We start from the raw sequence: 27929 nt of genomic DNA, 5'->3' as shown, positions 1-27929 counted from the left end.
CACCGGAGATGCTACACTCCCGCTGCCTCAGCCCCGGGGCCCCTCCACCCCGCGCATGCTCCCACTCAGCCTGAGCCCGGGAGTCCACCTCCATTCAGCCAGTGCGCAGGATCACAACCCCCTCCGTAAGCCCCCTTCTCAAGACGCGTCCGTCGCGGTGTGTTGGCGTCATCGCGCCACGCCACCAGTGGAGCCCGGGGAAGATGGCGGCAGCCGTTCTTAGTGGGCCCTCAGCGGGCTCCCCGGCTGGGGTTCCCGGGGGAGCCGGGGGTCTCTCGGCGATGAACTCGGGCCCACGTCTTCGTCTGCTGCTGCTGGAGAGCGTTTCCGGTTTGCTGCAGCCGCGAACGGGGTCTACCGTTGCTCCTGTGCATCCCCCAGTCTGTTCTGTTCCACATTTGCCCGGGCTCATGTGCCTATTGCGGTTGCATGGGACGGTGGGCGGGGCCCAGGTAAGTCTGAGCTCGCGTGCTCGGGGCTCTGTGGGAAGGTTGGCAAGGCACCCGAGGGCCAGGATTACGCTGAACCGAAGCTGCAGTAGGGAGGTTGAGGGGAGAACGGCAGAAAGCGAATCCAGCCATCATTTCAGACTAGGTTCACGTCTTTCCCCTTTATCCGCCGTTTCTCTAGGGGAAAAATTAGGCCTCATTTTTCTGTTGCTAGGCTATTTGGTAGGCACTCCGGAATGGAGTCAGTTCCAGGCCTGGTCACTGAATAATTGAATGATCTCCAGTCCCGTTTTCTTATGGAGATACCTGTTTTGGGGATTGTTTCCACAGAGTTAACGGACATATTCAACGGATAAATATTTACGTGGTCTTACTGAAAGCCGAAGGCTGTACTAGGCTCTCCATTTACAGACATGATGGCGATGAGCAATGCGCAGTGAAACGCGATGAAAATTGAATCCTAGCAGGGAACCTCTAACCTAATCCGGAGAATTGTCGAGATTTTCCAAGGGAACTGGAATGTAAAATGAGACCTTATGGATGAGTAGGGGTTGGGTAAGGAAAGAAAATGGGAGAGGGTTTTTAGAGGAAAACTCATGTGGGAAGGCCCTGGGGTAGGAAAGAACTGAAAAGGTTATTGTCCAGAGACTCAGAGGTGGAGGGAAAGTGTGAGTAGAGAGTCAAGTGTCATATTGAATACTTTCTTCCTCACACACCTTACCATGAGCACTCTATCAAATCCTGCTGCTTCCCCATAGATTTTCATTCAGCAAATATTTATTGGGTATGGGTTATATGTAACAATAATATTGTTCCTATCTCTAGGTAGATAAATTAGACATGGGTCTTTTCCCTAAGAATTTCTAGTTTAGTTAAGAACAGAAATGAAGGTAAGTAAAAGGGCCTGGAACTTGAGAAGAGAGATACATTGTTTGATCAACCCATTTAAGCTTAATCACCGACTTGACTTTCCCATGGTACCACAAATTTAACAGTTTCAAAATGGTACTACTCCAGGACAGTGCACAATTTCTAGTTCAGATTATAGCAAAATTTTCTCCTTGTCTTCTTACTACCTGAACAGTAGTTGGAGTGAACTTTCTTGCTTGTTTTTTCTTTTTTGGTGTACTGGGAATTGAATCCAGGACCTAACACATTAGTAGGCAAGCACTGAGTTATATCCCAAGCCATTTCTTTTTGGGTACCGGGGATTGAACTTAGGGACACTTAACCACTGGGCCACATCCTCAGCCTTGTTTTGTATTTTATTTAGAGACAGGATCTCACTGAGTTGCTTAGCACCTCACTTTGCTGAGGCTGGCTTTGAACTCTCCATCCTCCTGCCTCAGCCTCTTGAGCTGCTGGGATTACAGGCGTGTGCCTCTGTACCCGGCTTAAATTTTATTTTGAGGCTGGTCTCAGTAAGTTGCCAGACTGGCCTCAAACCTGCCATCCTGAGTAGGTGGAATTATAGTATGGATCACCATGCCCAGCAATGAGTGAGCTTTCTAAAGTAACTTCTGTTTCTGTTTGCTGCCTTTAAAAATCCTTCAGTACCTGGGCTTTCTTTCTTTTTTTTTAAATTTAATTTCAGGGCCTTTATTCTTCTCTTGAAATCCCTCCGTGAGCTGCCTTGGCTCTTGCCTCAAATCTTTTCAGTTCTTTGCTTGTTCCTAACCACCTATGATTAAGAAATGTTTATTACATTGTTTCTTTCATTTATATAGTATATTCAACCTCTCTTCTCTGCAGGAGCACAGCTAGGCTTAGATTTGTTTTATTTTTGTTTATAACTGAAAGAAAAATCTTATGGAAATATTCAGACATACACAGATAATGTTTCTAATCATTCCACCCTGAGCTGTCTCTATCACCCAAATTTAACAATGAACATTTTAGCAGTTTTGTTTCATTCCTTCTCAGCTCTGCCCCCTCCCAAGCAAATCCCAGATATTTCTCCTGTAACTGTATGCTCTTTGAAGGACAGTGGTTTTTCTTTTCTGCCTTGTATCCCTAGGGCTTAGTAGTGTTCTGTTCTAGCCAGTAGCTAAATATCAGTAAGATTAGAGCATTCTTCTGCTTGAAACTCTACAGTAACTTACCATTGCATGAGGCTGTACATGGCATGTTTACCTCTTGAACTCATCTCATAGGACACTCTGCTTGTCTTAATTGTGTTCCAGCCACCGAGGCTTACCTAATTTCTAGGATACACAGAGGCCATTGCTTATTAATTTTTTTTTTAACTCTTTGCTGGGAAATTCCTGGCAAAGTGAGCTTTTTTAAACTTAGATCTCAAATGTCACCATTTCAGAGGAATCTTTCCTGACCACTGTTGTAAAGTAGCCCCTTTTATTTCAGTTATTCTCTTTCATTTTATCCTATTTCTTTCCTAGCATTTACCACTATTTGAAAGAAGAAAATTTATCTACTTATCATTTTCTAAGTTTTCTCTTCCCTTCATTCCCAGTTTAAATTCGGTGATCCATTGTGATCAATTCCTTTGCTCTTCTTGACTTGCATTTACTTGGTAAGTGTTAAATCCAATTCTAACTTATTTTGTTCCTGCATCTTCACAGCTCAGTATAACTAGAGAAAACCGTGAGTCCTTGCTTTATGATTCCACTTTAAATTCATGGCCATTGTCCTCAGAAGTGGACTTTTAGTGTTGCCCAGCAAACCTGTTACAGTCCCACTTTCCTAGACAACTGTTTTGTACCTTCTTCAAACCTCTCCTAATATTTTTTGTTTTTTCCCTACTAATTTTCTACATTTTCACTCTTACTTGGTGACATCATGGAGAAAGGAGAAATGGATGGATGGGAATTTCCATAGACTTCCACCACCATATTTACCAGCTTACCTGTGACAAATGCTTTGCCTTCCCCCCTGTTACTAGTGATGAGCTGTCCATACTCTTACATAAGGCTGGTTCTTCTGCATGTGTACTAGACACTTTCCCTTACCACTTACACAGAACCTTGTTTCAGCAGGTCTCTACTCCACCATCATCAACTTCCCCTATTCGCTGGTGGATTGTTTTCATCAGTATATAACTCAAAGCTGCTTTAAAAAAAATTACCCTCCAGTTCCTGTCCCATTTTTATATTTTATTTTATGGCAAAACTCCTCAAAATAATTCTCTATACTTGATTGCTTCCATTCTTCTTCTTTTTTAAACATTAAAGTTCACAGAAAAGTTGAAAGATTAAAAGAAATCCTACATATCCTTTACCCACAAGTCAACATTTAATTCATTTAATTTATTTATTTGCAGTACTGTAATTGAACCCAGGGTTCTTTTACCACTGAATCTTTACTTCAGCCCTTTCATTAAATTTTTTAAAAATTTATAGTCTTACTAAGTTGCCCAGTTTGGCTTCAAATTTGCAATCATCTTGCCTCAGCCTCCTAAGTAGCTGGGATTACAGGTGTGCACCACCACACCTGGCCCAATACTCTTTAAAAAGGTCAAAATCAACTTGATGGTGGTGGCTTCTGTCCTTAATTCCAGGAATTCAGGAGTCTGAGGTAGGAGGATTGCAAGTTTGAGGCCAAACTGGACAACTTGGTGAGACCCTATCTCAAAATCAAAAGGATTAGAGATGTATTTCAATGTGGTAAAGTGCCCTTGGGTTTAGTCTCTAGTACTAAAAAGAAAAACAAAACAGTACAGGATAGTTGTTTTGTAAGATGCCCTTCCATTTGGTTTTTCTGGGTTTTCCTTAGATTGAGATTGTGCATTTTCAGCAGGAGTTCTGCATAAGTTATGGTGTGTCATTCTTGGAGCATCCACATCAGGAGGCATATATTGTCTATTTTTTTCCATGTTGATATATTAATTTTCATCTCTGGGTTAAGATGTATTTTCTAGGTTTCTCAACTATAAACTTATGATTTTTCTATTTGTAATTAATAGATATCTTGGGAGATGATTTAAATGTCCTGTGTCTTAACCTTTCATCTGTTTTGGCATCCATTAAAGTTCCTTCCCAGAATAGATTATTACTATGATGATTATTTCATTGGGCTAATCTGTTCAGCCACTTTGCCAAAACACTTTTTGGGGGTGATCTGGTAACTCTTGAAGGTAATCCTAGTGACCATTAAGAGAGTAAGTTCATGGGTCAAATTTGAGTCCTTATGTTACTTGACCCATCTATATCATTCAGTATAGTTGATTGTTCCTTCCTTTGTTTTGGGGGGAGTACCAGGGATTGAACCTGGGTATACTTAGCCACTGAGCCACATCCCTAGCCCTTTTTTATTTTTTATTTTGAGACAGGGTCTCGCTAAATTGCTGATGCTGGCTTTGAACTTGGGATCCTCTTACCTCTCTCATCCTCCCCAGCTGCTGGGATTATAGGTGTGTGCCACCGTGTGTCTGAATCCTTCCTTCTTAAAAGACTTTCTTTATTTGGCTTCTGGGATAGCACTCTCTCAATTCTCCTCCTACCACACTGTTTACTCCTTTCCAGTCTTTTCCAGTAAAGACTAGTTCTTCCTTATTTCTTTGACCTCTATAAAGGTTAAAGTTCCCAGGAACCCAATCTTCACATTGCTTCTTTGCTTTATTTATTCCGTTTATTTATTTCTGCTATATTTATTTCATTGGTAAACTGATCCAATGTCATGACCAAAAACTCCCAAATTCACATCTTAACCAGGAATTCTTGTAACTCCAGACTTGTCTACCCAGTGCCTGTTTGGCGTTTCCATTTTGATGCTAAATAAATACCACAGATTTAACATACCTGAAACTGAATTCCTGATTCTTACCTCCAAGACCTACTTCTCCTGAATCATTCCCCTTAGTAAATGGCACCTCTGTCTAATTATCAAGTGATAAACTTTGAGGTTATCTTTGACTTCTCTCAGTATCTCCCATCCATATCCAGTATGCATATTCATATCAAATTCCATTAGCTTTACCTTCAGAATTTAATTGGATTTTAACAGCTTTTTATCCACACTCTTACCAGGTTACAAAGAGATAATACTGGGATCAAACCAGGGCCTCATACATGCTACGCAAGAGCTCTACCACTAAGCTACATCCCGGCCATTTTTATTTATTTTTTTATTTTGAGACAGTGTCTCACCACGTTTTGCAGGTTGGCCTTGTATTTGTGATCTTCCTGCTTTAACTTCTGGAGTAGCTAATAGGTTATAGTATTCACCAGTATAATCTGGTATGTCTGTCTTTGTTTATTTACTTATTTTAACCATAAGTCAGATAATGTCACTTTTCTGCTTAATTCTCTCCTTTAAAAAAAAGTTTTTATTGAAATGTGATTCATATACTGTATAGTTTACTCATTTAAAGGGTACAATAGTTTTTTTTTTTTGTGTGTGTGTGTGTGTGTGCGCGCGCGCGCTGGGAATTGAACTCAGGGCCTTGTGCGTGCCAGGCAGGCCCTCTTCCAACTGAGCTATATCCCCAGCCCCAATACAATGTTTGTTTGTTTTTTTTTTTTTTTTGTATTTGCAGAGTTGTGCAACCATCACTGTGTTTTGAACGTTTTCATCACTCTATATAGGAACGTTGTACCCACTGATAGTCCCTATTTCCCATCAACCCCTCTCTGACTGCTTCCAGCCATAGGTGACCATTAGTCTACTTCTATAATTTTTTTTTTTGTGTGTGTGTGTGGTCACTGGTACTGGGGATTGAACCCAGGGACACTCTCCTACTGAGCTACATCCCAGCCCTTTTTACTTTTTAGACAGGGCCTTGTGAAATTGATGGATATTTGAATTATTTCTACTTTTTCATTGTTAGAATAATACTGTTTTGAACTATATACAAGTTATTGTGAGCACGTGTTTTCATTTTATGTAATATTTTAGTTAATTTTGTGCATAAAACAACCTAGGAGTGGAATTTCTGGGTCATGTATTCACTCTGCATATAACCCCATTTTTGTTGTTGTTGTTGTTCTGGGGATTGAACCCAGGGATACTCTATCACTGTACCACTGAGCCACATTTCCAGCCTTTTTATTTTTTCTTTTGAGACAAGATCTCATTAAGTTGTTGAGGCTAACCTTGGCTTCGCGATCCTCCTATCTCAGCCTCCCAAATATCTAGGATTACCCAGCACCTGGCTTATGCATATTGTTTTGAGGAACTGCCAGATTGTTTTTTCCAAAATGACCATCTTGCATTTTTATCAGTAGCATATGAGGGTGTGTCTTGTTCTCATTTGTCTTTAGATCTCTGCCTACACAGACTTTCAAGAGAGGACTTTTGTGCCCATTTTACTACTTAAGTACTATCTCCCTTCCTACTCAGAGCACTGCTTTCCTTCTTTACTCTGCTTTATTCTTTCTTTAAACATTTAGCACCATCTGACATATATGTACTGGAACATTTTATTGTTATTATTTTTGGTACTGGAGATTGAACCTGGGGTGCTTTACCACTAAGCTACATCCCCAGTTCTTTTTATTTTGAGACAGGGTCTTGCTAAATTGCTGAGGCTGGTCTTAAACCTGGTTCTTCCTGCCTCAGCCTCCCACTTTGTGCTGGCATTACAAGTGTGTGCCACTGCAGCCAGCTTATGTAATATTTTAGTTAATTTTGTGCATAAAACAAAGTTTGGGTACATTGAACTGTAAAGAAGTGAAGCTGACGCTCTTAGTCACCCATGTGGACAATCTGTGGTTGTTTGGTATCACCATCATTTGTGGCAATGAATTTATATGCTAAGCAATCATTTCTTATACTTATTAATACTTAAGTACTTTGCAGTGAAAAATATGATATGACACACCATTAATACAGTAAGTGATAAGGAAGCAGCACAAAAATATCATCAAAATCCCTGCATTGAGTCAGGTGTGGCGTCACATGCCTGTAATCCCAGCAGCTCAGGAAGCTGAGGCAGGAGTATCACAAGTTCAAAGCCAGCCTCAGCAACAGCGAGGCACTGAGCAACTCAATGAAACCCTGTCTCTAAATAAAATACAATAAAGGGTTGGGAATGTGGCTCAGTGGTTGAGTGCCCTGGAGTTCAGTCCCTGGTACCCACAGGAAAAAAGAAAGCAAGAAAAGCCCTGCATCAGTTATTGAATACCAGTATCTGCAAATAATGGCACCTACATGTGTTTTCATTGAAAGGTTACTGTGTACTGTTTTAGTGGTTTTTTTTTTTAACTGAACACAAACATGTGAAACAGCTGCAAGACTAGGAAGTGGGTCCTGAAGGAATGAGAATGCATTTTTTTGGATGACTTTTTGAAATGTTTCCTCTAGTCATCTGCCCCATTAACATTTTTTGTTTTAGAAGTCTCTCTTTGATTTTACAAATGGACATGATTTCTTATTCAGTTATGAATGCATATTGCTTTAGTCCTTAAGTAAATCCTTCACACATTTTCACCATGTCATCTGTAGGTACATTTTCCCCAATATTAACATCATCTTCATCATCACTGTTATCATGAACACCTATGTGTGCTGTAAGTAAATACACATGCTTTTTTCTTATTACGGTTACCTATAGAGGTATCTGCTTTTTTAAAATTTTTCAACAATATCTTTACATTAGAGAGCAGAGAATAAGCAGCAAAATAAAACACTGAGTATTGCATGTAATCCATGTGGAGCATTGTGAGGAACCTGTCATTGGCTGGTCTGGCCTTCATGCCTCCATTTTACAACCTTTTTTGGGTAGGCTTATGTGGGGGAAATTTGAGCTGTGGGAAAGAGAATTACAGCTGAAGGGGGCTGAGAGGGTCCTCTTTTTTTTCCCTTGGGGGCACTGCATAAGCTACTGTATACCTGTTTTAACTGGCCCCATCACATAAGGTCAGGTGTGGAATTTTCCACTTGTGTCATGCCAGCACTCAAAATGTTTTGGATTTTAGATATTTGAGTTAGGAATGCTCAACCTGTTTTTATTTCATCAGTTCTTTATTTTCTGTCTCTAACTAGAAAGTAAACTATCCAGCATCTAAGACAATGTCACATTTGAATAAACATTTATTGAGCTATATGTTCCTTCACCTGACCCAGTACATGATGTGTATTCAGAAAGATGCATGATGTGTGTTCAGAGAATGAGTGATGCTGGGCATGGTGGCACATTCCTGTAATTCCCAGCAACTCGAAAGGCTGAGGCAGGAGGATTGTAAATTCAAAGCCAGCTTCAGCAATTTAGGGAGACCTTGTCTCAAAAAAAAAATTAAAAGGGCTGGGGATGCAGCTCAGTGGTAATGTACCTCTGGGTTTAATACCCAGTATGAAGAAAAACAGAAACAATGAGTGTTGTATACCATTAGGAAGATACAGGTGCCATGAGGGGGGGTGGGGGTCTGGTCCTTCTGCCAGTAGAGAAGTTGTCTGTGGGAGGGCCAATGAGGAAACCTCTTTCATGGGCTTCCACAGTATGAGAGGATGGGGAGCCTTGGAGGGAAGACTCTGGCTGAGTAATCTGTGATGTCCTCTTTACAGCTGTATGGAAATCAGGAACGGGAGAGGATTTGCTTGGGTATGAAGGCAGAAGGATGGGGAATGAGTTCAGTGTCCCTTCAGCTATGGTTTCTGGATATCTCTATGCTGAGTGCTTTCCAGGGATCCGAGGTGAACCTGACCCATTGTTGAAGACTAATGGAGGGATGAGTTTGGCTCTTCTTGGATAGCTCTGATTTGTTGGGTGTGGTATGGTGGAAGGGATCAGGCAAATTAGAAGTTGAGGAAGAGCTCAGAGGCTGATATGAGTGTTACCCACAGGAGAAGAGGACACAGGTGAAAGGCCTCTAGAGGGATGATCTTTTGGCTTCAAAGGAACTGTAACTTCAGAAAGGATTTTGGACGTGCTGGGACAGGGAAAGCTTGGAGAATTCTGCTTGTGTTTAATGTCCTATTACCTAACTTCTTTTTTCTAGAATCTTTCAGCCCTTGGAGCATTGGTGAGTCTCAGTAATGCGCGTCTAGGTTCCATCAAAACTCGGTAAGTCTTTTAACACTTTTTTCTCCCCCTTGATATTAAGAATTTAAGCCAGGGGTGCTAAACCACTGAGCCATATCCTCAGCCCTTTTTTATTTTGAGACAGCTTAGGGTATCACTAAATTGCAGAGGCTAGCTTTGAATTAATCTTCCTGCCTCAGCCTCCCGAGCTGTTGAGATTATAGGCCATGTGCCACCATGCCTGGCTCTTTGGCCTTTTTGATTTTTTGTTTTGAGACAGGGTCTTGCTAAATTGCTCAGGGCTTTACTAAATTGCTAAGGCTGACCTTGACTTTGAGATCCTCCTGCCTCAGCCTCCCAAGTTGCGGGGATTATAGGTGTGTGGACCACCACACCTGGCGTCCCCCTCCTCCTCTCCAGGGGTATGTTCCCTTAGGGAGTGAACTGTATATACACCTGTCCATCTATTATCACCACCCTGTGGATTCAAAAGATTTCTCCATTTCCAGAAGGGTGGGAAGTTTCTTTCTGATTGTGAGCTCTCCTTGAGTTGAATCTACCCTTTCCAGTTTCCAAGTTTCTATTCTTTACCTGGGCCTCCTTTCTTTCCTTGCTGGCGCCACCTTACCTTAGGTCCTCCAAGCATTTCAGGAGGTGGAAAGCACAATGGATCTGGGGTTGAAGTCTTTTATTAGAGCCCATGAGAATAAAAGTGCAGTCAATAGCCCCCACCCACTGTGTCACACCCTTCTTGCTTGTAAGGTTCGAGGGCCTGTGTCTGCTGTCCCTGCTGGTGGGGGAGAGCCCTACAGAGATGTTCCAGCAGCACTGTGTGTCCTGGCTTCGTAGCATTCAGCAGGTGTTGCAGGTAAGGATTCAGCTGCCTACTGCCCTCTCCTTTTCCCACCTGATCCTTCTCCTGGGTCTGGTATTTTTTTTTTGTGTGTGTGTGTGTGTGCCTGGGACATTTAGTTCTGAGGACAGAATGATTAGAGAAGCAATTTCCTGAAAATAGGGAGATTAAACTTGAAATAGAAACATCCTTTCAAACTTTTTTTTTTTTTGATATTTTTATCTGCTGGCTTATTTTAATTCATCTGATCTATCCCACACTGTAACCTTTGACAGCTTCACTCCTTAGTTAGCTTTTGTAATGAATGTCATCGCTAAATCGCTAATATTCCTTTTTCTGGGTTTGTTTTGGTCTACTCCTTTGTCGTTCCCCCCCCCCCCCCTTTTTTTTTTTAGTACTGGAGATTGAATCCAGAAGGGTTTAACCACTGAGCCACATCCCCAGCCCTTTTTTATATTTTATTTAGAGACAGGGTTTCACTGAGTTTCTTAGTGCCTTGCTGGCTTTGAATCCATGATCCTCCTGCCTTAGCCTCCCAAGATGCTGGGATTACAGGTGTGCACCACTGCTCCTGGCTTCCTTTGTTCCTCTTTTAATGTTTTAATTTCTCTTCTCTCCTTTTCCATGCTTTGATGATGTCTATACTTAGTTTTACAGCAAACTGTGTGCTAAGCTCTGGGCAGACAGTGGTAAGGTGTACTTGGACTCTTCTTTCATGGTGCCTAGAGTCTAGTACAGAGGTTGGGAAATTTTCTCAATGAAATAAGTGTTTGCAGATAGTAAATGTTTTAGGCTGGTGAACCACATGTTTCTGTCGTCTGTTGTTTGTTTTCCATCACTTTAAAAATGTGAAAACCATTTTTAGCTTGTGGGCCATGAAGAAACAGGCACCCACAGACCCTAGTTTGCTATTTTCTGTTCTAATGGAAAACACTTTAACTGAATAATGATACAGTTGAATGTGATGTGATAAACTGAGGTAGGTGCTATGGAGGTAGAATCTGATCCCAACTGCAGAGGTAGGGATTGGGGTCAGAGGTTTAGGAATGGCTTTCCTGAACTGATCAGTAGTAGTTAATTGGGCTGAAAAAAATGTTGTAAGAGTGCATAAACCCTGACAGAAGAGAAGTTGCCGTTTGAAGAATTGAAAGCATGCTGGTGTGGCTGGAGTTGATGAGACACAAATGGGAAGATAGATTGTGACCAAAATATGTATGGCCTTGATAGTCACATTAAGGATTTTTAGTTTTATTCTGAGAGCAGTGGAATTCATCCAAAGTTTTAAAGTTGATATCTTAGTATACCAAATACTAACAGACAAAATAACAAAATACTGTAGATAGAGATTTATCTGGGTCACACTTCTGGAAGCTGGGAAGTGCAGGATTGAGAGGCAGCATTTAGTGAGGGCAACATAACATGGTGGGTGGCATCACATGGGAGGTTGGGTGTTAGGTGTGTGGGGTTGTGGGCATGAGTGTGCATGCCCAGAACTTGCTTTTATAATAAACCCAATCCTGTGATAATGACATTAACCCATTTTACCCTCATAACTTAATCACCACCTAAAGGTCTTACCTTCCTAAGTTATTGTGTTGAAAAGTTTCCAGCACATGAATTTTGGAGAACATTAAAACCATAGCAGTGGGAGTGAGGAAATAGTGGTAACAGTGATGGTCAAGTTTTTATTTAAAAATAGCACCCTGGCTGCTGTGTGGAGAAAGGATTAGAAAGGAGAAAATTAAAACAGGAATACCATGTGGAAGACTACTGAAGTAATCTAGAACATTTGCAGTAGCTTGAATGAGGGTGGTGGCAGTAGAATTAACGAGAAATAGATATATATAGAGATACAGAGGCAAAACAGGGAGTCCTGATGATTGATTAGCATTAGGGAGAAGACATGCCCAGAATGACTCACGGACTTGAGAACATTGGAAGACAGCCAGGTTCAGAAGGAATGGGAGAAAACACCATAGATGTGTCTGTCCTTGGGTGTTATATAGAATCCTTCTTCATAAGCATCTCATCTGTCATGACTGGAAGTGTCTCCATATAGCCTTGAAGGGTTCAGAGGGTTGGGGCTTTAGTTGGTATTTTTTTTTTTTTTTTGGTACCAGGGATTGAACCCAGAGGTGCTTAACCCCTGAGTCACATCCCCAGCCCTTTTTTATATTTTATTTTGAGACAGGGTCTTGCTGAGTTGCTTAGGGCCTCGCTAAGTCGCTGAAGCTGGCTTTGAACTTTCCATTCTTCTGCCTCAACCTCCCAAGCCACTGGGATTATAGGTGTGCGCCACCACACCCAGCTAGTTGGTATGTTTCATAAGGGAAGGAGCATTCAATATTTAGATAGCAGTTAACATTGAGAATGAGATATCAAGATGAGTTTTGTACCAACTGAGTTTCAAGGTGTACCACAGGTAATGGTCAGATAGAGGAGAATCAACTTAACAAAGGAGACCAAGATAATAATAGAAAGGAGGTAACTAGGGTGGTAGGTTGGATGAAATCCAACAGAAGAGAGAGTAGCAAGCAGGATTGTGGGTTGGATGGATTCCAAGGGAAGGACTCTTGAGGGAAGGGGCAAGAGTCATTTCTGTTAATACTCCTGTGAGATGGAACAAGACACAGATCTAAAATTGCTTATCATATTAGTAAATCCAAAAGTTGTTAAGACTGTAGTGAAAGTGTTTTTGATGGAGCTATAGACACTGAAACCAGGTTAGCTTGGGATGAAGATAAGTGGGAGAAGGAGAATGGAAGTAGAAGTAGGGAAAATAGGTGAGCCTTTCAAGATTTTAGCTCTAATGATAAGGGAGAGAAATTGGGCAGTTAATGGGATTTGACAAGTGGAACACTAGATGGGATCAAGGAAGAATAATATGTGTGTGTATGTGTAGTTTTGATTCATTTTTGTACTGTGAATTGAACCCTGAACCACTCTACTGCTGAGCTATATCCCCAGTCCTTTCTGTTTTCATCTTTGGGTCAGGATCTCATTGAGTTGCTGAGGGCCTTGCTAAATTTCTGAAGCTGGACTTGAACTTGTGATCCTTCTGTCTTAACCTCCTGAGTCTGGAATTAAGAGGTGTGTGCCACTGCACCCAGCTTGAGGAGTTTTGAAGTTGGGAGTGCTTGAGCACATGTAAATGTCAGTGGGTAGAATCCATTCGAGGGACAGAAGAGAGAGCTGGTTGATGTGTAAAGTTTTGAAAAGAAGGGATGGGATAGTATTTTAAAACATAGTGGACAGGAGGAGGCAGGCAGGCTTTAGCAGAGGAGAAGGATGATAAGGGTTTCAGATTTGGGAACAGGAAACTAAGGTGGTTCCCATCTTTGGGCTTTAGTTTTCTAAGATGTAGGCAAGGCCACCTCAAGGTGGTAGTGGTGGGAGAAGTTGGGTTTGGAAGTTCAAGGAAAAGGTTTGAGTAGCCGAGGAAATTAGCCAATGCAGTAGGATTGCTGGACAGCGTTGAGAGCCTGTGGTTGGTAGGCAGGCCCACCTCGTCTTACTTTCTTAAGAAGTATTCTTATTTATTTTGTTGGCTCATGGTCTCCCCTGGTGTAGAAGGAAATCTGTATTAAATGCTTTGTCCTTAAATAGTGTTAATTTTCTTTCTAAATCCAATGATTGTCTTTTTTTTTTTTTTTTTGAAGAGTAGTATGAGAGATTCAAACAACTCTTTATTATTGAGGACTGAACCCAAAGGAACTTTACTACTGAGCCACATCCTCAACCCTTTTTTAATTTTGAGACAGGGTCTTGCTAAGTTGCTAAGGCTGGCCTTAAATTTGTGATCCTCCTGCCTCAGCCCTGCAAGTTGCTGAGATTACAGGTGTGTGCCACCAGCCCAGCTCAAACAACTCTTGAAATCTTCAGGTGAATTGGATCTTGAGGAGTGGCTTCCTTACCTTTTTCCCTTCCTAACAGATATTCCTGGGATTCCAGATACTTTTAATATTAAAATATTAAGCACAAGTTCTTTCTGAAGACAAATATGTTCTTTTTGGATCTGTATATTCTCTGTGGCCCTTTTTCCCTACAGTAGTAGATTTGATGATACTATTGACACCGACTGTGATGTTTCTCAAAAGCCCTGTGTTGTTATACCTCCTGTTCCTCCTCTTGGTGACAGTGGAGGTGAGGTTGGCAGCATGGTTGTTGTTGCTTTTAGTCCCAGGACCCTCCACCCACCATGGAGTTGGCTGTGGCTGTCCTGAGGGACCTACTCCGGTATACAGCCCAACTTCCTACACTGTTTCGGGACATCTCCATCAACCACCTTCCTGGACTTCTCACTTCCCTGCTGGGCCTTAGACCAGAGGTGAGACACTTCCCCACTGCTTTACACCTAGGAGTCTTTGCCCTTATTTACACTGTTTGGATTAAAGAATGTGGTGAGAAGTAATTAAGGAATAGGATGAAGAAGTGGGATGAGGGAGGAGCAAGAAAAAAGTGAGTGTGTGGAGAAAGGACCTTCTAGGGTAGTAGAGTGCAGTGGGTTGGGGGATGTGCATGGGGCCATTGGGCTCTTGATTTCTTCCTTCTTCCTGACTTTCTGTTTTTCCTACAGTGTGAGCAGTCAGCATTAGAAGGAATGAAGGCTTGTATGACCTATTTCCCTCGGGCTTGTGGTTCTCTCAAAGTAAGTATTCATGGAAACTCTTCTCCCCACCAATATAAGCCTTGATAGCACTCTTAACCTCAGATCCCATTTCTGAGATTTCTAAGCACCTGTCTCAACAACTATAATGATATTACCTTGGAGCACTTGTTTAATCTTCACAGATCAAGAAATTAGAATTAAGCAACTGGCCTAAGATCAGCAGGGATTAGTACCTTTATTTATTTGTTTGATGTTAAGACCTAGGCTGTACCCATGGACTCCTTCCCACAACTAACCACCAACCACCCACCACCCATTTACTCCCTTTCCTCCTTCCTTTCTTTCCTCCTCCTTCCCTTTCTTCTTCCCTCCTTCCCCCTCGCCCGCCTGCCTGCCTGCCTTCCTTCCTTCCTTCCTTCCTTCCTTCCTTCCTTCCTTCTTCCTTCCTTCCCAAACCAGGAATTGAACCCATGGTCACTCTACTACTGAGGTGCATCCTCAGCCCTTTTTATTTTCTATTTTGAGACAGGGTCTCCCTAAATTGCCCAGGCCCTTGAACATGCAATCCTCCTGCCTCATCTCCCAAGCAGCTGGAATTAGATACATGTGCCATTGTGTCTTGCCTTGTTTCTCTTTCTGCCTTGCTTTCTCTGAATCTATAGAATGCCTTGCCCATTTTTCTACATCCTATCTTTGTTCCTGTAGGAGGCCTTCTTGATGTATTGCTTTCCTAGGACAACTCTTCCAAAGTTTCTTTTTGTATTCCTGCCTAAATTCCCTTTGTCACCCCACTCCACACCACTTATCATGATCCATACAAAATGACTATACATGGCACAGATGAGGGAAGAGGCCAGGGGAAGAGTTAATTTTTTTTTTGAGAGAGTGAGAGAGAGAGAATTTTTAATATTTATTTTTTTAGTTATTGGTGGACACAACATCTTTGTTTGTATGTGGTGCTGAGGATCGAACCCGGGCCGCACGCATGCCAGGCGAGCGCACTACCGCTTGAGCCACATCTCCAGCTCCTTAATTTTGTTTTCAGAGCTTGGTGTATGTTGTTCCAGGATCTCCTAGCTTTGATGGTCTGGGTTGAGAAATCTGCTGAGATCTGAATTGGTTTCCCCCTGTATGTAATCTGAAACTTTTCTCTTGTGGCTTTTAAAATTCTATCCTTATTCTGTACGCTTGGCATTTACATTATAATGTGCCATGGTGTAGATCTGTTATAGTTTTGTACATTTAGTGTCCTGTAAGCCTCTTATATTTGATTATCCAATTCATTCTTCATATTTGGGAATTTTTCTGATATTATTTCATTGAAAAGATTGTGCATTCCTTTGGTTTGTATATGTGTGCCTTCCTCTATCCCGATAATTCTTATATTTGTTCTTTTCATGTTATCCCATAATTCTTGAATATTCTGTTCATGGTTTCTTACCATCTTCATTGTGTGGTCAGCTTTATTTTCAAGATTATATATTTTGTCTTCATTGCCTGAGGTTCTGTCTTCCAAGTGGTCTAGTCTGTTAATGATGTTTTCTATTAAAGTTTGTATTTGGTTTATTGTTTCCTTCATTTTAAGGATTTCTTTTCTTTCTTTCTTTTTTTTTTTTTTTAAGAGTCTGTCTCTTTCTTGAAGTAATCTTTTGCTACCTATATTTGCCCTCTTATCGCTTTTTTGGAATGATCAATTGTTGCCTATAATCGCTCTCATCTTATTCTGTGCTTTGCAGATCATTTTAATTATGTACATTCTGAATTCCTTCTCTTTACATTTCATTTACTGTGTTGTCAATGGATTCTATTATTGTAGCATCTTGGTTTGTTTGGGGGCAGTTTCTTCCCTTGTTTTTTCATGTTGTTCATGTGTCTTCCTCTCTGGCAGTACAGATCTGAGGTATTATAATTTTTATTCTGTAATCTTGTAGTGTCCCTGCAGGTTACCAATACCTCGCCTCTGGTTTAACTAGGCCTGCAGGAACCTTGGTTATAGTCTTCCTTGTCCTGGCTGTTGTCTCTAGATGGAAGCGAACTGGGAGGGCCATGCATTGGTAGATGGGGGGCTGCAGTGCTGTCAGTCTCCTCCTCCACGTGTATGTGGTCAGTGTCCTCCTCCATGCATTGGTTGCCAGGGCCATCTCCTCTGCCTCCCCCGTGCGTCGGGCTGGGGTCCAGTTTTGATTTTCAAGGAACTGCTACAGATATGAATAGTTTACAAATTCTGTTAAAGCAGTAACAGTTTACAAATTCTATTAAAATAGCAACAGTTAAGGGTCATTTGTAATTGGCATATCTGTGTAATTGGGTGTGAGCTATACCTAAAAACCAGTAGGTGTTGCCTTGTAGTTCAAGTGTTTTCTCTTATTATATATAAACTGATAGATTTAATGATAATTGGCCTCATGCTGGGAACAAACTAGCATGACTTTCTCTCTTTTTCCAATTTCACAGATAGAAGATTTGTTCATACTCTAGGTCTTAGCAACCTCAGTGTACTTTTTTTTGTGTATGTAAGTGGAGTACCTTTTTACTTAAAGGAGGAACTTTATGGCTTCTCTTTGGCATGTCTGAATTGCCAGTAACACTCCTCTCACTCTATGGGGCCATGATAAAGTAAAATAAGGGTTATTTGAACACAAGCATTATGATGCTGAAATAGTCTGATAACTGAGGTGGCTATTAAAGTATCAAGAGCACGAGCATATGTGAGAATTCACATTCACATAACTTGTATTACAATATGTTGTTAAAATTGTTCTGTTTTATTATTAGTTGTTATTCTCTTACTGTGCCCAATTTAAAACTCACACTTTACAATGGGTATGTATGTATAGTAAAACAAAAACATAGTATATAGGTTTTCAGCTATCTGGTTTCAGGCATCTGTTTGGGTTCTTGAAATGTGCTCCCCATGGTTAAGAGGGAGACCTCTGTAACTGGTTATTTGCAGTATCTGAAAAGTCCTAGAATATGTGCTATTTCTTAGTGAGCATGAGGATGGGTCATGTCCTTGTTGATTCTTTGTTTTCATATGAATGCTCTTAACCACAGCTAATAGAAACTTTGAGTGGACAGGACAGGATTTTGGTAAAGAAACAAAGTATTTGGAGTAACTCATGGATTTTACCAACAATTACTAAAGATTTATTTACTGACATTTTACTAACTGCCTGTCTTGCAAGATGTTTTGTTTGTTCTCAGATTATACAGGTTAGCATTTTGTCCCTAACCAAAATTTGTGAGATTATACTACAAATATCTGTTTTGATTCAGCTTTCTTTGGTATTTACATTTAATTGCATCCCCATGTAAAAGCAGAATGGAAATTGAGTGTTACCTGAAGAGTGGAAATTTGAATAGTCACAGAGATTAGAATGCTAAGTGGTTCCTCTATGGTTGTCTCTTAAGTTTTCAATGTGAGTAGTTGGGAGGTTGATGTGTAATTCAAAGCCTTTTTTAGACAGTATAGTTTTTAGAGTTATGGCCTGTGTTTTGTGTACTCTTTCCAAACAAACAACAAAGCATTCATATGTGGTTGCAGGGTATGCCTACCTTTGTGTATTTATTTATTTATTTGCTACTGTGGATTGAATTCAGGGACTCTCGACCACTGAGCCACATCCCCAGCCCTATTTTGTATTTTAGAGACAGAGTCTCACTGAGTTGCTTAGTGACTCACTTTTGCTGAAGCTGGCTTTGAATATGTGATCCTCCTGCTATAGCCTCCTGAGTTACTAGGATTACAGGTGTGTGCCACTGTACCTGGCCTGCCTTTATTTCTCTAAAAATAATGTCATCTGGAAAACATCTTTCCCTCTGTTGAGGATTTTGGCTTCGTCTATTGCTTTATCTATTCAGATAAGAATCTGTTTTGTGCACAGGCATTAGGGGCAGTCTATATTTGTGAAATCTTGCAGACCAATACTTAGGAAACTGATAGTTGCCATTTTGAAATATTTATCAATTTTTTGTCTTGTCTCCCAGATGCTCCCAGGGCAGTTGCAATCTTCCATCTCAGGGGTATACTTCCCAAATGAAGAATCTCAAACATTCTGAGTTCCTGAAGTCAGTCTCTGCTGAGGCTTTACCTCACTTCTTCCTCCTTGCCAAGTTGATTAGTAGTTACTTGGAATGAGGGGGGAGACAAACCCTACCCTTGTGATACACCTAGGAGTGTGTGTGTGTGTGTGTGTGTGACATGTATATTGTTTCTTTTTCTTTTTTTTTTTGTGTGTGTGTGTGGTATTAGGGATTGAATTCAGGGACACTTGACTATTGAGCCACAACCCCAGCCCTGTTGTGTATGTTTTAGAGACAGGGTCTCACTGAGTTGCTTAAGGTCTCAGTAAGTTGCTGAGGCTGGCTTTAACCTCACAATCCTCCTGCCTCAGCCTCTTGAACTGTTGAGATTAGATGTATATGCCACTGCTCCCGGCTTCATGCATGTTTTAAGTGAAATGTTCAGGTGAGCTTGGAACAACTTTGGCTTGCTTTATGGGTTAGCCAGGGCAGACCTTGTGGTTGGCGCCATGTCACTGTACTGTTGTTTGTTTTGTTACAGATACACAAGCAGACTTCTGTTGGCCTCAGTCCAGCCATTTGAGCCAGAGTCTCAAAAAAAAAAAAAAAAAAAAGCATGAGTAATAAGTTGGCCCAAAAGGCCAAGTGCCATTAATAGTTGAGGCTTTCGTATTTCTTAATTTCTTGAAGACCTGTCTTCCTTGGAGAAGCAAGTGAGTTAGGAGACCTTGGGTACCACATAAGACATACAAATGCTTTCCGAATCCTAAGGGAAATGGTCCTGCATCCTCCCCTACCTGGGATTAGCTGTAACAGTGCTTGTCTCATGGTTAGTGAGAATCTTGAAGTGTAATATGGGAAACTATATGTGGCTCCTGCCACAGGTAGATAGGGAACCCTTGGGAACTTGGTTTCTGAACCACACACTGGCAGAGGCTTCTATTCCTAGTATCCTCCCTAGTGTTGGGCCTTGTGCCTGGTGCTACGGCTTATTTGTCTTCTGGAAGTGCACCTTTGTACATAGGGTGCCACAGAGTCCAGGATAAAGTTAGTACTTCCCAATCCAGAATTCAAGATTTCAGTCTGCTTCTCTCTTGGCATTTTGTGATTTTGTAGCTTTCCTTAGCATTTTTCTTTCTCTGGCCTCATGATCTGGATTGTAGCCTTTTTTCCTAAACCAAGCTCAGTTCTATTCTCTAGCCTCAGCATTGTTCCCTCCTGATCTTCTTTCTGTCCAGCGTTGGCTATTGTGTCTACCTGATTAACTCTTACATCTCTCTGAAAGTAGAAATGTTATCTTCTTCCTGTTTATATTTCAGTTGTTGTATTCTTCTTCTTCTTCCTTTTTTTTTTTTTTTCCATGAACCCTTCTGAGAGTAATGTTTGATTGTTTGGTACTGGGGATTGAACGAAGCACTTTACCACTGAGCTACATCCTCAACTTCTTACTTTTTTATTTTGAGACAGGGTTTTATTAAGTTGCTTAGGGCCTTAGTTGCTGAGGCTGGCCTCAAACTTAACAATCCTACTACTTCAGCCTCCGGGGTCTCTGAGATTATTAGCATGTGTACACTGCACCCAGCAGTGTAATGTTTTTATTGGAGTAATATTTTTGAATTCGTAAAATAAAATGCATAGAATTTTAAGGAAAGCTAGTCTCTTAAAATAGTTTTTAAAATAGAGTAGTATGTTCTAGTTTATTAATACATTAAATAGCAAGGTCTTATTTTAATCTAAGTTGTCTTAAGATGAGAGTTTTCCTTCAGTGATTAGGAGAAACCTAGAGAGAACAAAGATTTTATTACTTACAGGTCCTACCAGGGACCTTATAGGATACATGGCATACCTGGAGGCTACTTACACAAGAGGTTAGGGAACATGAGGAAACAGACCAAAACACACGCACGCGTACACATACACACACTCTCACTTCTGACTCTAGGGCATTATTCAGACAGATTTCCCTTGGAAGTTTTAATTGATGTGTTTAAAGGAATCAAGCATGGGTTCTAGGAGGTGACAGCAAAGCAGTCACTCTGGCATATCTTCCCAGCCCATTCATGGTGTGAAGGTCAGCGGGGCCTTGAGTCCAGTAGGCTGGATCTGGGGGCTGGCTACCAAGAGAACAAGACACATACCAGGATCACTTGCATTGAGCAATTGGGAGAAGGTGGAGAATTGGACACTGTTGGAATGACTGAGCCCTGCTTCTGGTATAAGAAAGTTCAGTTTGTATTCACAGTGGATATTAAGGCAACATAAAATTAAAAGAATTCATTATAAATCTAGAAGCAGGTCTTCTAACTACTGTAATTTTAAATTTGTCATGCATATGGATGATATTTCAAGATATGTTACCATTATAATATGAAATAAAAATAAGTATGTTCTGTTGGTGACAGTCAAAGGTACTGCTAACACTGCCATTTGTCTACATTTCCAATTGAAGGGAACACTACATTTCACTTATAGTTAGTGAAAATAATGATGTAATTTTTTCACCTTCTATGTTCAAGGCCTCTGATTTTATTTCCAAATAAATTGTGGCCCTCAGATTAAACACTCCTGTGCCAGAGTTTTCTCATAGCAAGCAGAGATGATGTTTGCTGACTGTCATGTTACTGCTCAGATTTGCTGCCTTTGTTCTGCTCCACTGGCCTGTCCCTCATAACCTCTAGAGAGTGCCTTGATTCCTAGCTTTGGACTCTGGTTTCTGTGTCTGAGTTGGTAGAGGGTTGGAATGTAGAGATTGTTTCTTAGGACTGTGTCCTTGGTTGAGGGAGATGATTGTAATTTTGTAAAAACTGGCAGGACGGAATCCAGTTGTCTGTAGTGCAGGACCCAGGTTCTTTTCTCCCCAGACAGGAGGCTAAGGAGCAGATGTGACATGCAGGGTGTTTTCCTGCTATGAAAGAATGTATGATACCAGGCTTCACTGCCCTGTGTAGGCAGTGTGCTTTCTGCATCTATAGGAAAGACTGGGTGGAGAGTCTGCCACTGGGAATGGATGGGTGTGCATCTCTGGATCATGGGGCTGCCTCGCAACCTCTTCCTTCTTTTCCCTTCCAGGGCAAATTGGCCTCGTTTTTCCTGTCTCGAGTGGATGCCTTGAGCCCTCAGCTCCAGCAGGTAAAGGAAATGGGGAGAGAGGTACAGAACTCAGGGATCTGAGCCTCTTATGGTTTATTATTAGCTTTTCTTTTATAGCTTTTGGGTTGTTTCCACTTCTCCATGGTTAACATCACTATTCTCGACTTCTACTTTCCTATGCCCATCTGGACCCGAAAGCCTAACTGTCCCTTGAGCTTCCTTTGATTTCCAGCTCTTGGGTTTAGAGGGGTGGGGGCTCCGTAGCTGAGCTAGTTCCATCTGACCAGCTTTCTGCCCTTCCTCTTGCAGCTGGCCTGTGAGTGTTATTCCAGGCTGCCTTCCTTAGGGGCTGGCTTTTCCCAGGGCCTGAAGCACACTGAGAGCTGGGAGCAGGAGTTGCACAGCCTGCTGGCCTCACTGCACAGCCTGTTGGGGGCCCTCTATGAAGGCGCAGAAACGGGTAGGGACCGGGGCTGGTGGTCAATAAGGACTGGGGAGCTTGACAGGAGGGAACAGGAGGGAGGTCCAGAGAGGGGCAGTTGGTTGCTAGGCAAAATGGATGAACATAGCTGGTCATGTACCACCGATGAAAAAGGAAGGAATGGAAAGAAGATAGTATATGAGGTGATTGTTTGCTGCTCAGCTCCTGTTCAGAATGAAGGCCCTGGAGTGGAGACACTGCTTTCCCCTTCAGAAGATGGTGATGCCCATGTCCTCCTACGCCTTCGGCAGAGGTTTTCAGGACTGGCCCGCTGTCTGGGGCTTATGCTCAGGTGTGTGGCTATTGGAAGGAGCAGGGTCTTGGAATGGGAGAGTTAACTTCAATGTGAAGAAGGGAGATTGAGGTGGGTGTGGAGCCATGCTGGGGAGCCTGCTCTGAGGGTCTCCCTGTTCTTATTTTCTTTAGCTCTGAGTTTGGGGCTCCTGTTTCCGTGCCTGTGCAGGAAGTCCTGGATCTCATCTGCCGGACTCTCAGTGTCAGTGGCAAGAATATTGTGAGTGGACTTTGTCCTTTATACATAGCCTTTGTTCAGGACTTTGGGCAACTAGGAAAGCACTGTGACTTGAAGCTCCCCAAACAGACTCATCTCTGAAGCTGTCCCAGATGGCTCCTTATTTTGGTCCAAATACCATAACTCACTGTGCTTCCCTGACACAAGTGCCAGTGTCAAAGTAGATTTTCTCACATAGCCAGTGCCTCCTTATTGGAGGATGACTTTGGGGATCAACTGAGTCGTTACTGAGAAGCTTAGCCATCCTCTCGTTACCCTCCATTTCAGGGTCTTATTAGAGGATTGGAGTTTGTTTTTGTGTGAGCTGTGGCCAAGGAGTAGGTTCCTAATTATTTGTACATAATGTATAAAGTCACACTCTTCTGCTCTGTCTTTCTCTGGCTCTTGCTTTCTTTTCCCACTCCTTACGTTTGCTGATTTTTTTTCTCTAGAGCTTGCTTGGAGATGGTCCCCTGAGGTTGCTATTACTGCCGTCTATCCACCTTGAAGCCTTGGACCTGCTCTCTGCACTCATTCTTGCGTGAGTGGGATTTAGCTGGGTGTGGAGAAGGATCTTGGGCCTGCTGGAAATTAGCATCACCATTCCATCTCTGCCCTTAGGTGTGGAGGCCGGCTCTTACGCTTTGGGGCTCTGATCAGTCGCCTGCTCCCCCAGGTCCTCAATGCCTGGAGCATTGGTAGGGATGCTCTCTCTCCTGGCCAAGAGAGGCCTTACAGGTGATCATCCAGGAGGGGATAAAGGGGAGAGGGTGAGAAGGCATGCAGGTGGACCTGGGGCTCTGGCACAACCAATTTCCATTTATAACCTACCCTCTTTGCTCATACTATAGCACTATTCGGACCAAAGTATATGCTATCTTAGAGCTGTGGGTGCAGGTTTGTGGGGCCTCAGCAGGGGTGCTTCAGGGAGGAGCCTCTGGAGAGGCCCTGCTCACTCATCTACTCAGTGATATCTCCCCACCATCTGATGCCCTTAAGGTGAGTGAGAACTTATCTCCTGTGCCCTTTGTCCAAATGTGCCTCTTCACTACACTGTCTCCTACCTCTGTCCTGCCTTTCTGTTGGCCTCTGTATAACCTGATTAGTGTTTTCCTCTACCATCAGCTACGCAGCCCTCGGGGGAGCCCTGATGGGGGTTTGCAAACTGGGAAGCCTAGTGCCCCCAAGAAGATAAAGCTAGATGTAGGGGAGGCTATGGCCCCACCCAGCCACCGGAAAGGAGAGAACAATGCCAACAGCGATGTCTGTGCAGCTGCGCTGAGAGGTTGGTGATGCCTGGACCTGTGTGGCTCTGGGAAGGCTTGGAGCCATAGCCTGCAGAATGACCAGAAGCAGCCATGCAGCTATGAGGGCTGCAGGTGGCGTCTTGGGTCCTGCTATTAGACTGGGGTTCTGATAGTTCACCTTGCCCTTCCAGAGTTTCATTTCTCTCCTTTCATTTACTTAACAGACACTTTGTACCCATGTATTAGATACAATTCTAGCCCTTGGGGGAAATCCCTGCCTTTGGAACTGACATTCCCCTATAAGGCAGGATGCCTGGTGGAGCTTCCTTGCCTCCAGTGCAGCCACTAATCTATCAACAGAAGTTAGTAATTGGATGCTATGCAGTTAATGGGTGATTTTCCTTTGGCTCCCATGTATTTCACTCTCCCCCACACCATGTGAAGCAGGGAGTCAACTGTCCAAGTACCTAAGGGCGCATTTATAATGGTGTACCTCCATTATCTCATTTAAGTATTATCAATAGCCTTATATCCTAGAGGGGCTTTTATGGTCCCGATTTTATACATGAGAAAGCAGACCAAGGGAAGGAAATAAATGCCTTGCCCAGGGTGCTCAGTGGCAGCCGGATTCTATTGTTGGTCTGTGTGCTTCAGAAGCCCTCAGTCTTTATCTTGTCGGTAGCCTGCCTACAGGTCACATACTATTCTTTTTGCCAGGCCTCAGCCGGACCATCCTCATGTGTGGGCCTCTCATCAAGGAGGAGACTCACAGGGTTAGTGGAACATGTTCTCCATGGAGCCTGGGGGTGGGGGCTGTTGCTCTTTGCATGTGTATGGGGGGTGCCCCTAAGGTGGGTCCATTGAAACCTGGGAGGAGGCCCTGGAGATGGTCTGGGCAGTCTTGGCCAAGTTTCTAGGTGTGCTCTGTGTCCTTTTCAGAGACTGCATGATCTGATTCTGCCTCTGGTCATGGGTGTCCAGCAGGGTGAGGTCCTGGGCAGCTCTCCATATACCAGCTCCTGTTGCCGCCGTGAGCTCTACCGCCTGCTGCTGGCGCTATTGCTGGCGCCTTCTCCTCGCTGCCCACCTCCTCTTGCCTGTGCCCTGCAAGCTTTCTCCCTTGGTCAGCGAGAGGACAGTCTTGAGGTAACTGCTCACTGGGCCCGAGACCCTCTTTGATTATTGGATTCTCTTGTTATGCTGGCCCGTGAGACCATGTATTCCTGAGGGTCACAGTGGCCTTTTCTTCCTTCCTTAGGTCTCCTCTTTCTGTTCGGAAGCACTGGTGACCTGTGCTGCTCTGACTCACCCCCGAGTTCCTCCTCTACAGGCCATGGGCCCCACGTGCCCCACACCTGCCCCTGTGCCCCCTCCTGAGGCCCCGTCTCCATTCAGAGCTCCATCTTTCCAGCCCCCAGGCCCTATGCCTTCTGTAGGTCCCATGCCCTCAGCAGGCCCATTGACCTCTTCAGGCTCTATGCCCTCAGTAGGCCCAATGCCTTCCGCAGGCCCCATGCCCTCAGCAGGCCCCATACCCTCTGCAGGCCCTGTGCCCTCAGCACGTCCTGGACCTCCAGCCACAGCCAACCACTTAGGCCTCTCTGTCCCAGGCCTGGTATCTGTACCCCCTCGGCTCCTTCCTGGCCCTGAGAACCATCGTGCAGGCTCCAATGAGGACCCTGTCCTTGCTCCTAGTGGGACTCCTCCACCCACCATCCCACCAGATGAAACTTTTGGGGGGAGAGTGCCCAGACCAGCCTTTGTCCACTATGATAAGGAGGAGGCATCTGATGTTGAGATCTCCTTAGAAAGCGACTCTGATGACAGTGTGGTGATTGTGCCTGAGGGGCTTCCGCCCCTGCCACCCCCACCACCCTCGGGCACCACTCCTCCCCCTGTTGCCCCTACTGGGCCCCCAACAGCATCCCCTCCTGTGCCAGCCAAGGAGGAGCCTGAAGAGCTTCCTGCAGCCCCCGGGCCTCTCCCTCCGCCCCCGCCCCCGCCCCCACCTGTACCTGGTCCTGTGACACTCCCGCCACCGCAGCTGGTCCCTGAGGGGACTCCTGGAGGGGGAGTACCCCCAGCTCTGGAAGAAGATTTGACAGTTATTAATATCAATAGCAGTGATGAAGAGGAGGAGGAAGAGGAAGAGGAGGAGGAAGAAGAAGAGGAGGAGGAGGAGGAGGAGGAAGAAGAATTTGAGGAAGAAGAAGAGGAGGAAGAAGAGTATTTTGAAGAGGAAGAAGAGGAGGAAGAAGAGTTTGAAGAAGAATTTGAGGAGGAAGAAGGTGAATTAGAGGAAGAAGAGGAGGAAGAGGAAGAGGAGGAGGAAGAAGAGTTGGAAGAGGTTGAAGACTTGGAGTTTGGGTCAGCAGGAGGGGAGGTAGAAGAAGGTGGACCCCCACCCCCAACCCTGCCCCCAGCTCTCCCTCCTCCAGAGTCTCCCAAAGAGCAGCCTGAGCCAGAACCAGAGCCTGGGCTGCTGCTGGAAGTGGAGGAACCAGGATCAGAGGAGCAGCATGGGACTGAGACAGCCCCTACCCTAGTCCCCGAGGTGCTCCCTTCTCAGGGCGAGGAAGAGAGGGAAGGGGGAAGCCCAGAGGCAGGGCCACCTCCTCAGGAGCTTGTTGAAGAAGAACCCTCTGCTCCTCCAACCCTGCTGGAAGAGGGGACTGAGGGTGGGGGTGACAACGTACCACCCCCACCAGAGACAGCTGCAGAAGAAGAGATGGAGACAGAGTCAGAGGCTGCAGTTCTCCAGGAAAAGGTGAGAGCCAGGTGGAGAAGCACTCTGGCTAGAAAGGTGGGGCTGGTAGGGAAATGGGGTGCAGCTGCTTTTATTAGGGAAGAGGTTTGCCACTTTTCTATGTATACCTATGTATCTGTTTCAAATCTTATGTCTTTGTTCCTAAAAGGAGCAGGATGACACAGCTGCCATGCTGGCTGACTTCATCGATTGCCCCCCTGATGATGAGAAGCCACCACCTACCACGGAACCTGACTCCTAGCTCTCTTCCACATCCCAACACTTTGTTTCCAATAAAGTTATATCCTTAGATATTGATGTGGCTTCTGGCTCTTGCCACAACATATCCCCGGCCAGGAGCCCGGAGTTCTGCAACTGTCATGTTGTCTTTATTGTATAGAGGAGGAAACACTGATTTATAGAAGAAATGAAGGTCTTGTCACTCAGCACATTTAAGAGTCAGAGTTTTAGAATTTTTGCTCTCTGCTCTCATATAATACTAAGTATATGCAAGGATGCTTTTATGGCTAAGACTGCAAGGAATTAAAAGATGCAGCCCTGCTTTTGAGTTTGTAATCTAGAGGTGGGAAATAATGTAAGAATTTAAGGGAGTAAGCAGCCTGCTGAGTGAACCTGTGCCTGTGCACATGCAGTCTCTTGCTCTGAAAGCAAACAGATTTTTTGTGGTAGTGCGGGGACACTGGGGATTGAGCTCAGGGGAGCTTAACCACCGAGCCACATCCCTAGCCCCTTTGTTTTTTTAACTTTGAGATACAGTTTTGCGGAGGCTGGCCTTGAACTTAGATCCTCCTGCCTCAGACAACTGAGGCTGGATTACAGGTGTGCACCACTGCGTCTGGCTCAGACTGAAGTTAATTGAAAGTTTTGTCATTAAATTCTGTGCACTGTGAACTTTGGGTACCCCATATTAAAGGGGCATTATCAGTGGGGCTGGGGAGTGAACTTTGTCCTGGGGCCATCCTTTGACAATCTCCCTGTTCTCCCA

General features: G+C 43.6%; 1 protein-coding gene across 1 annotated transcript; it reads left to right on the top strand.

Annotated features, from left to right (window-relative positions):
- Positions 1 to 27235, top strand: Pelp1 (proline, glutamate and leucine rich protein 1). The gene is made up of 17 exons (XM_027921806.2): positions 1 to 452; positions 9341 to 9405; positions 10126 to 10231; positions 14394 to 14543; positions 14793 to 14864; positions 21918 to 21977; positions 22248 to 22398; positions 22582 to 22711; positions 22846 to 22933; positions 23383 to 23471; positions 23552 to 23668; positions 23782 to 23929; positions 24056 to 24215; positions 24895 to 24950; positions 25117 to 25323; positions 25436 to 26944; positions 27093 to 27235. Exons 1-17 carry the CDS (start codon positions 204 to 206, stop codon positions 27183 to 27185), a joined length of 3450 nt encoding a protein of 1149 aa, XP_027777607.2. The 5' UTR covers positions 1 to 203; the 3' UTR covers positions 27186 to 27235.
- Positions 27236 to 27929: the final 694 nt, after the last annotated feature.

Source organism: Marmota flaviventris, chromosome 17 (assembly GCF_047511675.1).
Source record: "Marmota flaviventris isolate mMarFla1 chromosome 17, mMarFla1.hap1, whole genome shotgun sequence".
Lineage (NCBI taxonomy): Eukaryota > Metazoa > Chordata > Mammalia > Rodentia > Sciuridae > Marmota > Marmota flaviventris.
This window is presented reverse-complemented; position numbering and strand designations above follow the sequence as displayed.

Bases quoted from the DNA above. Each gene is read 5' to 3' on its own strand.
- Pelp1 (XM_027921806.2), top strand. From the start codon at position 204: ATGGCGGCAGCCGTTCTTAGTGGGCCCTCAGCGGGCTCCCCGGCTGGG. The intron at 14,544-14,792 runs GTGAGACACTTC...TTTTTCCTACAG, and splicing joins TGCTGGGCCTTAGACCAGAG to TGTGAGCAGTCAGCATTAGA. The intron at 24,216-24,894 runs GTTGGTGATGCC...TCTTTTTGCCAG, and splicing joins CTGTGCAGCTGCGCTGAGAG to GCCTCAGCCGGACCATCCTC.